At 33.6% G+C, this 11626-nt stretch overlaps 1 protein-coding gene across 1 annotated transcript; it reads left to right on the top strand.

Moving 5' to 3' along the window:
* The first annotated feature begins 7555 nt into the window (after nt 1-7555).
* LOC145319004 (uncharacterized) lies at nt 7556-10783 on the top strand. The gene is made up of 3 exons (XM_080160819.1): nt 7556-7791; nt 8792-8897; nt 9916-10783. Exons 1-3 carry the CDS (start codon nt 7693-7695, stop codon nt 10740-10742), a joined length of 1032 nt encoding a protein of 343 aa, XP_080016945.1. The 5' UTR covers nt 7556-7692; the 3' UTR covers nt 10743-10783.
* The last annotated feature ends 843 nt before the right edge of the window (nt 10784-11626 follow it).

Here is an 11626-nt window from a genome sequence, read left to right as displayed (position 1 = left end):
TTAATCCAACTAAATTTTTCCCCCTATGGTGATGGGGAAAAAAACTTTTGAACAAAGATGATAACATCCATAAAAAATGACTAATTATATGCTTTAAATTGTGAATTTGTAACGATGCTAAGTATTTCTTACTTTACAGGATTTAAATAGATGTCTATTAAACCTAAAACAATAGTTCTTGTCAATTGTCATTTTCGTCTGTAAAGGGTTGAAACCCATCGCTCATGGTTAGACGAGATTTTGTATACAATAAACGCACACACACACAACCCATGCACTGCACACACGAACGTGCGCATTAGACATACACAGATTTATACTTTTGGCAGGTGCACCTTTTTTGTCCTTGTAACAAATGGAGTTATTAGAATCTAGAGGTTCAATCTCAAAAATAGATATGCTAAATAAAGACATTAAACATTGTTCCTGTAACTGATATTGGCGGCTGCCCAAGATCGATATAGGAGAAAAAAAATATACTTAAAACCTTCTCCAGACTTTGATTTAGAATTAGTCTAAAGTGATTCCATGACATATGTAAAGCTTCCCTAGAATGTAGACTATGTCAGTTCTGTGGTTAGCGAGATGTAGGCAAGAAAAAGAAGTAGCCATTAAACATTTGTGATTTCTTTTCTATCCACATTTTGAGCTTCCAGATAAGAGTTGTGCAATCAAGCGCTGGTTGTCTTTCTGGTGTTTATTGATTATTGCCTTGATCTAATACCTTTATTTTTGTATATGTGCGTTTCAGCTCAAAATCCTAGACAAATGCATTTTTATTTATATATATTTTTAGATGAGTAGCATCTCTACAAACCACTCTTTCACTCACTAATACACTGACTCGATAAATTTTCATAATGGAAATATTTTTGGCAATTCTTATATTTCAGGTTCTTTTTGTATTCATACCTCCATAAAAAAATCAATAAACTACTATATGGCACATATAAAGCTGTCCTGAAATTCTGGACAGGTTTCTGAATTTACCTCAGATGGACTGCAACCAACCAAATAGACTTACATTCAACTACTTTATCATATAGATTTGGAGGGAAAATATACCTACAAATTTACAAGACCATAATTTGATTGTGAAAGAATAAGCACAAAGTTGCAAAAACAGATAATGGTGCCATCCTTGTTCATTGTATTTATATTTTATGTATGGGCACTCTCTAAAACACATCTGTTTACTATATGTGTCAACCCTCATTAGAACCTAGGAGTTCAATACTTAAATTTTCCTTAAAATTCTCCTTATCAAGCAGATTGGTCCTTAAGAATAAAGTTATAGTTTCTACTATATATTCCATTTCGACTTTGTTTACTATAAGTGTTCTCAATAGAATTTTAGATCTCAATACTTAAAAATGTTATTTTTAAAGCTTAATCCTTAATAAAAAAAAATTATTGGGTTAATTTAGTTTTCTGCTCCTAAACATAATTTTTAATTACATGTTTGAACTTTAAGGTTATATTTGTCAACTCTAATTTCAAAACTAACTTTTAAGAATTGGTCTTAGTTTGTACTTTGTTAATATGAAAGTTATTGAATCCTTATTTTAACAACGAATGTACACGTATATATTTTAACAAAATAATTGGTGCTAAAATTTGATTCATTTCTGAATATTTATATTTTGTTTCTATTTTATTTAGACATATGTTACTTTTATAACATCACAGTGGCTCCATGCCTAGCCTTTCAGGACGGAGCTCAGAATGGGGAAGAAGATATACTGTTACCTAACCTAAAAATAGACTAAAACCTAAAAGAAAATATGGCAGATCTAAACTTTAGTTTTTGAGATCTGTTTATAAAAAGATATAAATAAAACAAAGCTTCCATTAAAAGTAGACTTTATGAATAAAACTAGAAATCGTCCATATCGTTTAAGATTAATTTTAGAAACAAAATTTAAATTGGAATATTTCAAAACAAGTGTCGAGTTCGTTAGTATTTCTCAAAAATATGTTGTTCATATAATAAATATTGATACCAAAATAGATTTTGGATATATATGAATAAAAGTAGGAATAGCTTTGTTGAAAAATTTATGGTATTAGTTTCTAGTTTGGCATATATTATACTAGTAGACTAGCATCTAGGGCTCTTTATCCGAAGACACGTGAAAGGGAAGAAAAATAGCCTAAAACCATACTCAGACTTATTTATAAAAATTAAATAGCCTAAAACCGCCTCAATACCTATAAGAAGCTTAACTGTAAAGAGGAATAATATCGATTCAGCAATTATCGAGATCCTTCGCATCAGACAAAAAAAGCTTACTACTTCATACAATAGGATAACCTGTGACTCTACAGACCAGCACTTATTCATTACACAATTAATAATATGCTTATAGAAACTTTCTTTTTGCTTAAATATTTAGAATTTAAAAGCCTTACATAAAAAATAGGAAAAAAATCATCAAAATCATTTCTTCTCTATAGTTCTTTTTATGAAAACTGTAACATAGTTAACTGGTCTTTTTTAAAGAAATAATCATCTTAGCTTCGTTTGTCTAATAAATCCGCTAGCGTGCTTTCAGTTGAAAAGTTGTTTCAACAGATTTCAAATTGATGGATTTAAATCATTAAAATTCAAATGTTGTCTCTTCCTTACTGCGACAAGGTGTTCATACAATAGTTTATATCTTTCAGAACAGCTAAATTATTATTCAGAAAAAATGAAATTAGAAAGCTTCGCACAAGAAGTTATTTTTCATAAATTACAAAATATGAAAACAAGAATGTCAAGTTTAAAAGTTCATTTCAAAGAAAAAAGATTTGCAAATTACTTTTTATACTCTTGGTAATAAGTATCATTATCAAAATCCTAGCGTAAATAGCAATGATGCTGGGATCTTAAGGGATATGACAATGGACGATAAATTAATAAACATCCTAGATAATGATAAACAACATTACCCCTTCTAAATATTGAAATTTTTGATTGAAAAATGTTGACACTACTAGAACTAACTATTGAAAATTCAAGACAACGAATAAGATAAAACTTTGGGTGCCAGTTTAATTTACAGTTCAATGTTAAATGAATACCTATTAAATTGTTGGCAAATTTTGTTAATTTATGTAAACACTCATTGTTACAGATCAGATTTTGTCAAATACTACAAAACTGGACTATTTTAACCATGGTTGAAGTACAATATACGGTTCCACGACAAACGTAAGAGTCCCAAACGTCAGAGTGGAAAAACATCAGAGTGGACAAACGCAAGAGTCCCAAACGTCAGAGTGGGACAAACGTCAGAGTGGGACAAACGTCAGAGTGGACAAACGCAGGATTTTTGGGACAAACGTCAGAGTGGACATTTTATAAGTAAAACGTATGAGTCTCGATTTTATAATCATTAAAGCGCTGCGGCTATGGTAGGCCAGGGTGCTGAGTGCTGCAGCCAGAGTCATTTTCTTTATGATTAGGTTAGGTTAGGTTATAGGCTAGGGGGCCGAGCGCCCGCGGCTAGGCAGGCTAGGGGGCCGAGCGCTGCGGCTAGGTAGGCCAGGGTGCTGAGTGCTGCAGCCAGAGTCATTTTCTTTATGATTAGGTTAGGTTAGGTTATAGGCTAGGGGGCCGAGCGCCCGCGGCTAGGCAGGCTAGGGGGCCTAACTGTCTATTTTTTGTCATATAATTAAAATAGCATAGACTCTGATGTTTTACTTAAGCAATGTCCACTCTGACGTTTGTCCCACTCTGACGTTTGTCCCACTCTGACGTTTGGGACTCTTGCGTTTGGGACTCTTGCGTTTGGGACTCTTGCGTTTGTCCACTCTGACGTTTGGGACTCTTACGTTTGGGGTAGGACCCAATATACCTAACTGTTAGTTTCGTTTTGTATAATTAATACAAAATCCTCAATGATGATTGCTGTATAACCCTTCTGTAGATTGGTTTAAAGTTTGGATACTTTTATACTGACCAATTAAGATTCATGAAAAGTACCCAAAGTTTTAAGCCAACCGATGTGAGAAACTTTAATACTTTGGTTACTAGAGTAATTTAATACCCATGTTTCCTTTCTACAGCTTTCTGTAATAATATCTTATGAACATACCCAAAATATAAAGAAGCTTTTTAGAACTCGAAAAAAATTGTAATTTAACCAATTGTGTCCTATCCTGAAAGGATGGAATGTTAGGTGGACATTGATAAGAATGCTAATATTTTTCAGCAGCGAAGTTTTTATACAATCAGGATATATGTAAGTACACAGTTTGAGTTAACCCTAAACATAGAATATATTTTAAACTTGTGCTAAATTCCTCTAATAATAAGGTACAAATATCATTGAGTATTTACAATTTTTCTAAATTATGAGACAAATATTTGACAATGAATTTTTACAACTTATGTACACTTTTGTTTCGACATACAAATTACTATTCTGCTTATTAATTTCTGACAAAGTACAAGTTTTATTTATGAATTTCTGAGTTTAGAGTTTCGCTTTTATAAATGTTGCCATCCTTGCATTCTAATAGTTTAAAGAAATTGAATATACAGGGTGGGCCACATAAATCCGGACTTTTTTCAAACGGCCATAGCACCAAAACTACTTGACCAATCAGGACGTTTGACCACTCTATAAAAAGCTTAGGTAATTACCTTTTGGCCCATAAAAATTTTTGGAGGATGGAGGATGTGTACTCCGTGCTGGCAGTGCTTATGTTCAACATGGCAGATTCGAAATGAGCGCTAGTTTACCCTAGATTATAAATATAGGCCACTAAATCTGATCTCAGCCCATCTGTAGCTGAGATAGACTTATAAAACTTGCTGGAGATACTATTAGATACATAAAGAAGGCACTAGAAAAAACTAAAGCTCTCTATCACATCTGGTTTGTCCGTAGTACTCTGGCAAAGTGAAACGTGGCAGATTTTAAGGTGTCAAAAATGTCAATAATCTTGAAAATTTCTTGGTTCTCGACTACATGGGCCCATTTGGAACCTTAAAAATCGTATTAGACTATGTGTTGCGATAATAACCATAGCTTAATCTTCATGCCATTTCCTAAAAGGTATAAAACGTTGTTCTATCTTAACTGTGGCCAAAATAAGAGCCGCCGTGTCGAATGGTAGCTTGAAAGATGGGTATATTTGGATCCTGCGGTTACTCACGTCCCTAAGGAGATGTGGCCTCCCAGCAGCCCTGATCTTCATACAATTGACTTATTGGCCTGGAGCGCCATTAAAGCACGAACTAATAGACGCGCCTATACCATAATGACCTCCCTCATTGCCACTATCAAGGAGAACTTCGCCATCTTGGACAGGGACATGGTGACCAGGATCGGGGGCCGGTTTAGGGGGCGGGTAAAGGCGGTGATTGAGGCTAGCGGCGATTTTATTGAATAATCTAATAGTCATATGCCTAGTTTACTTCCCAGTTTTTAAAATTCAATAAAATCTTTAAAATTGACGATTTTATGTTCATTTGTTTAAAAATAAGAAAAAGTCCGGATTTATCTGGCCCACCCTGTAAAAATTGGATATAAAAAATTACATTAAAAATAATTTTAGTGACAAGCAAACGGGCGAGAATATAGACCAGTTTTACTCGAAGTAATTTTTAAAAGCGAAGCTTTTCTATATTTAGGGTCGGTCCGTCCGTACGTCTGAGACAGATAGCTTTTTTCGTTAACTTAGGAATGTTAGAATTGTCCTATCGATTTCAAACTTTGCATGGTGATTCCTGAAGTAGTTAGGTACGATTTAGAAAGCGTAGCAACTCTATAATCATTACCAGAATGTCCGTACGTTCATTTTAAACATGTTGATTTTATACTTTTTTAACAACAAATTTTTATGTGTTCTAATCATCCGATTGTTCTGATTTTTTGTATACTGATTCCTGGGACAACAAGGTACAATATTATAAGCAAAGGAACTCTATTATCAAGTCCAAAAAATGTAAGTATGTCCAAAAACATTATTCTGTATAAAGAAGTTTTTCAACAAATTTACTCACAATATTGCTTTGACTCTTGTTCATTTATATTCTGATTATTCAGTTCTGACACTATACAAGTGTTAATGTCCGTTTGTCCTATCGTTTCAGAGCTTCACTTTTATGGATGTTGTCATCCTTGTTAATCTAGTATTTTTTCCAGGAAGGAAAGGGGCATTGGGCTGTTTATCATAATAACATTTTCTTATTTGTTGGCTTAACAACTTTTGGGATAGTAATTGAATTTTGATTAATTGTTTCATGTTGAGTGTACAAATGTTTTAACTAATATTTGTACTCTACATAAGGGGTAATTTTGTATATCATCATTACGGACAGGGGCGTCGAAGCTTTTTTATTTATTTGGGGGGGTAAAATTTTGAAAATAAAAATTTTGGGGGTGCCTAGGGTACCCACAAGCTCATTTTTTGGGGGGGAGGGTAACACTTTATTTTATAGAAATTCATTTGGGGGGGGGGGGGGGTAACCCCCCCCCTTGGACGTCTATGATTACAGATGTACATTTATTTATCCCTTTAGATTCCTGATATTTACTAAAACATTGAAAAGTGTGATATTACTTCCACATTCTGTCAAATAAAAGGTGCTTCGTAAAAAGAGATAAAAATAAACAAACATGAGGGGTGGTTTCATTTTAAAAGTAAGGCAAATGAAATAGTTACTTATCGCATTGTATTATAGACAGCTTTTTGCGAATAGTAAAATCAAAATTATTGTTAGCAACCAAATTGGTATTGATTTTATGATTTTATTTTATTACCCATTGAAAATTGTCTGTAATACAATACAGTACATGATTTTTCAGTTTGTCTTAAAACTTTAGTGATAAATTTAAGGGTTCTGATGACTTGATAATGGTAATACATTTGGTGGAGGTGATTACACTACACATGCTTGAAAATAAATTTGGATCAACTGAAAATTGATTGTCTAATTCTTCCCTAATTTCCGAAGTTGTACAGCAGATAACCCAAATATTGCAAAACCTATTTTCAGCTATTCCGGTCAAAGGGGAAAGCGACAAAATGTATAAACGATTTTTACATTATACATTCAAAATTTTAATTTTTCAAATTTTAATTTTTAAGCGTTTTTTGAAGTTTTAAGCTTTTTTAGCTATTAGTAAATATTGAGATAGGGTAAGGAAACTATGTACACAATCTGAAACTCAAATTAAGCTGATCTAAATTTGGGTTACATGTTAAAAAGAAATCAGCAAATTTCTAATTTGAATTAAGAAAAAATTAGCAAAATGAATTATAATATTTAAGTTTAGATATATAAACCTACGTAATAAAATAACTTATTTGTATCAGTAAGTTCAAAATATCTAAAAAAAAACAGCTGTACTTTAGGGACTTCTATTTTCAGATAATTTCTGACTGGTTTTAGGCTATTTATTTACATGATAAGAAAAAGTGGACTGTGTAACTTTGATTACTTATTTCTTATAAAAATGAATAATGATACATTTCACACTATTTCCCATGTTAGCTGTAACAAAGAAACACCATAGAAATTCTGAACATAATTAACAAATGAGGTAAAATAATGAGCAATTTGGAATTTTGATAAAAACTTGTTTTCTTAAAAGTATAAAATGGATAAATATTTTTATAAATCATTGATATAAATCATTAGTGTCTTAATTATCTATACAGGATTGTTTGTTTGAGTAAAGTATAACTTTAAAAATGAAGAAAATCATGCTTGTGTGTGTTTTTGCATTCAGTTCTCAGTTATGTAATTCGCAGTATGTCTATAGCTCAGTGTTGGATTTTTCACAGAATAAGGTAAGATTTATTAAAGTTAACCTTTTCAAAATGAGGGTAGGTTCTTCCGTAATGGATAGGTCTTATCGTAAATTCAGGCATGTTATAATTGTCCTATCGATTTTGAACTTTGTGAGACGATTACTTTAATTGTTAAGAACGATTATGAAAGCGCAGCAACTCTATAATTGTTATGAGAAAGTCAATGCGTCCATTTTAAATTTTTGACAACTACTTTTTGTATGATATAATTAACATATTCATCTGTTCTTTAAAATAATGATTCGTAGAACAACACTGTTCAATTCTATAAACTAATCATTCATCTCTATAATGTTGACTACTAAACATCAGCTCTACAACTAACTTTTCCGGTTTTTAAAAGCGAACCTTTTTATAATTATGGTCGGTCCGTACGTCCGTCCGAGATAGATAGCTTTTATTCGTTAATTTAGGCAGGTTAAAATTGTCCTATCGATTTCGAATTTTGCATGATGATTCCTGTTGTAGTTAGGTACGATTTAGAAAGCGTAGCAACTCTATATTCATTACCAGAATGTCCGTACGTCCATTTTAAACATGTTGATTTTTCTACTTTTTTTATGTGATCTAGTTATCCGTTTGATCTGATTTTTTGTATATTGATTCATGGGACAACAAAGAACAATAGTATAAGCAAAGCAACTCTATAATCAAGTCCTTAAAATGTAAGTATGTCCAGAAACATTATCCTGTATCAAGCAGTTTAAAAAAAATTACTTACAATTTTGCTTCGACTATTTCGATACTTTTATATTCTGATTATTCAGTTCAGACACTATACAAGTGTTAATATCCGTTTGTCCTACCGTTTCAGTGCTTCGCTTTTATGGATGTTGTCATCCTTGTTTTCTTGTGGATGTTGTCATTGTTGTTATTAAGTAATACCAATTTTTAAGATAAAATCCCGAGTGAGCTGAATGAATTTCAAATAGTAAATACTTGCAAATCTATTTGTCTATCTAAAATTATTTATTTTAAGCCGCAGATATGCACGGCTGATTGGAACCCAGTGTGTGGACTAAACGGACAGACGTACGGGAACCTCTGCAATGCTGAAGCCGCCAATCAGCCTGTTCTTTGCACAGGTATAACTTTATTCCAGGCAGGGAGAGGCTGTTTATTACACTAGTCCCCAAAGTTTTATAATACAGTTTTCTTAATCGTTGATTTAACAACTTTATGGACTTAAAATTGTGTGTCGACAACTAATTTTTAAAAGCGAAGCTTTTCTATAATTAGGGTCGGTCCGTCCGTACGTCCGTACGTCCGTCCGAGATAGATAGCTTTTATTCGTTAATTTAGGCATGTTAGAATTGTCCTATCGATTTCAAACTTTGCATGATGATTCCTGTAGTAGTTAGGTACGATTTAGAAAGCGTAGCAACTCTATAACCATTACCAGAATGTCCGTATGTCTATTTTAAACATGTTGATTTTTCTACTTTTTTAACAACAAATTTTTATGTGATCTAATTATCTGTTTGATCTGATTTTTTGTATATTGATTCCTGGGGCAACAAAGAACAATATTTTAAGCGAAGCAACTCTATAATCAAGTGCTAAAAATGTAAGTATGTCCATAAACATTATCCTGTATCAAGCAGTTTTTCAAGAAAATTACTTACAATTTTGCTTCGACTCTTATACTTTTATATTCGGATTATTCAGTTTAGACGCTGTACAAGTGTTAATGTCCGTTTGTCCTACCGTTTCAGTGCTTCGCTTTTATGGATGTTGTCATCCTTGTTATCTACAAAATAGGTAATTTAGTTGGTTTTTAAAGTGATAAGATTTCTATTTCTGTATTTTTATTGACTGAGCTCAGCGTCTGAAATTCTCTTATTATCCTAAGAATAGTGAGAGGTTGAACTTCCTTAGTGTGAGAAGCGTAATTTCAATCTAATTTACAATTATTTAGCGTAACTTTTATTCATGCCTTGTTTGTTTGTCGGTCTTTATTCTATAGGTTTATATTGGTTTAGTATTACATTTGTCCTTCAAAGAGAAGTTAATTATCAAGAGAAAGTAGAGTAAGATGAAAGCCTGCTCTTTGTCCTATAAAACGAAAAAATCTAGCATTCAATCTTTAATGTCTTTTTTTAGGGGAATGTCCTTGTCAGCCTCCGTCAACCTGTATCTGTACCTTGGAATACGACCCGGTGTGTGGGGTTGATGGTCAGACTTATGGCAACCGCTGCGGGGCTCGCTGTGCAAGTCAACAGATCCAATGCAATGGTGAATGCCCTTGTGCTCCGCCCGTAACCCCGTGTATTTGTACCATGGAATACAACCCTGTCTGTGGGGCTGATGGTCAGACCTATAGTAACCCCTGCGGGGCTGGGTGTGCCGGTCAACAGATCCAATGCAATGGAGAATGCCCTTGTGCTCCGCCCGTAACCCCGTGTATTTGTACCATGGAATACAACCCTGTTTGTGGGGCTGATGGTCAGACCTATGGTAACCGCTGCGGGGCTCGCTGTGCAGGTCAACAGGTCCAATGCAGTGGTGAATGCCCTTGTGCTCCGCCCCTACTCCCATGTATTTGTACCATGGAATACAACCCTGTTTGTGGGGCTGATGGTCAGACTTATGGTAATTCCTGCGGGGCTGAGTGTGCAGGTCAACAAATCCAATGCAATGGTGAATGTCCATGCGCTCCGCCAGTACCCGCGTGTATTTGTACCATGGAATACAACCCTGTCTGTGGGGCTGATGGTCACACCTATGGCAACCCCTGCGGGGCTGGGTGTGCAGGTCAACAAATCCAATGCAATGGTGAATGTCCCTGCGCTCCGCCAGTACCAACTTGTATTTGCACCAAGGAATACAACCCGGTGTGTGGGGTCAACGGTCAGACCTATAGCAACCCCTGCGTAGCTCGCTGTTCTAATGTACAAGTTGCAAATTATGGCATGTGTCAATTTAATTAATGTATTGATAGTTTGTATTAATAATAAACTTGCCAAATATTTTTCGTATTTTTTTTAATGGAGTCCAAATTATTTGCTTGTTCTTAAAAGCGAAGCTTTTCTATAATAAGGGTCGGTCCGTACGTCCGTGACGGTTAGCCCTTTTTGTTGATTTAGGCATGTTAGAATTTTTTTAACGATTTCAAGCTTTACATGGTGATTCCTGTAGTGGTTAGAAAGCGTAGCAACTCTACCAGAATGCCCGTACATCTATTTTAAACATGCTGATTTTTTACTTTTTAACAACAAATTCCTATGCAATATAATTATCTGATTGATCTGATTTTTGGAATACTGATTCCTAGGACAATAATGTACAATTCAATGTTATAAGCGAATCATGACGCAGATAATCTATAACTCGCTTTATTGATAGAATGGGGATTTGGTTTAGTTGGCACTAGTAATAATAAAGGAAAATTTTCTAATTATGTTTTTACTCTTTATCCTTTAACCGTAGAATAAATGAGGGGGTTTGGGTATCTGATTCCTTCATCTTAATTTTTGTTCAAATACAGGAAGTTAGTTTCCTTAAATCGTCTTTAAATTTCATCAATTACATTTTTTTTCTCAAGGTTTTGTGAAGAATTGAGTTTCACAAATGTATTGTCAGGTTTTTTATTTTTTAAAATGAATTGTGTTTAAACTCTCAAATTCATATACCTTGTAAGTCTTAAAATGTTGCTTTTTTTTTCTTAAAAAAACCTTCAATAGAGAAGAACCTTGAAATTTATCAGCCAATGTAGTCTTGTTAAGCTCTTACAAGTTTCAAGAAAAATATAAATGTAGTAAGTTTATTAGGTGTATCTATTTCCTATACATAATGCTTATTTAGTATTGCAGTT

This window comes from Acartia tonsa, chromosome 5 (assembly GCF_053477335.1).
Source record: "Acartia tonsa isolate MP-2025a chromosome 5, ASM5347733v1, whole genome shotgun sequence".
Lineage (NCBI taxonomy): Eukaryota > Metazoa > Arthropoda > Copepoda > Calanoida > Acartiidae > Acartia > Acartia tonsa.
Note: the sequence above shows the minus strand (reverse complement) of the source record. Positions and strands in the feature narration are given on the sequence as shown.

What these genes read in the sequence shown, in the direction of transcription:
- LOC145319004 (XM_080160819.1), top strand. Translation starts at nt 7,693, where the DNA reads ATGAAGAAAATCATGCTTGTGTGTGTTTTTGCATTCAGTTCTCAGTTA. An exon ending in TGGATTTTTCACAGAATAAG is followed by an intron (nt 7,792 to 8,791) that starts GTAAGATTTATT and finishes ATTTATTTTAAG; the next exon opens with CCGCAGATATGCACGGCTGA. An exon ending in TCAGCCTGTTCTTTGCACAG is followed by an intron (nt 8,898 to 9,915) that starts GTATAACTTTAT and finishes GTCTTTTTTTAG; the next exon opens with GGGAATGTCCTTGTCAGCCT.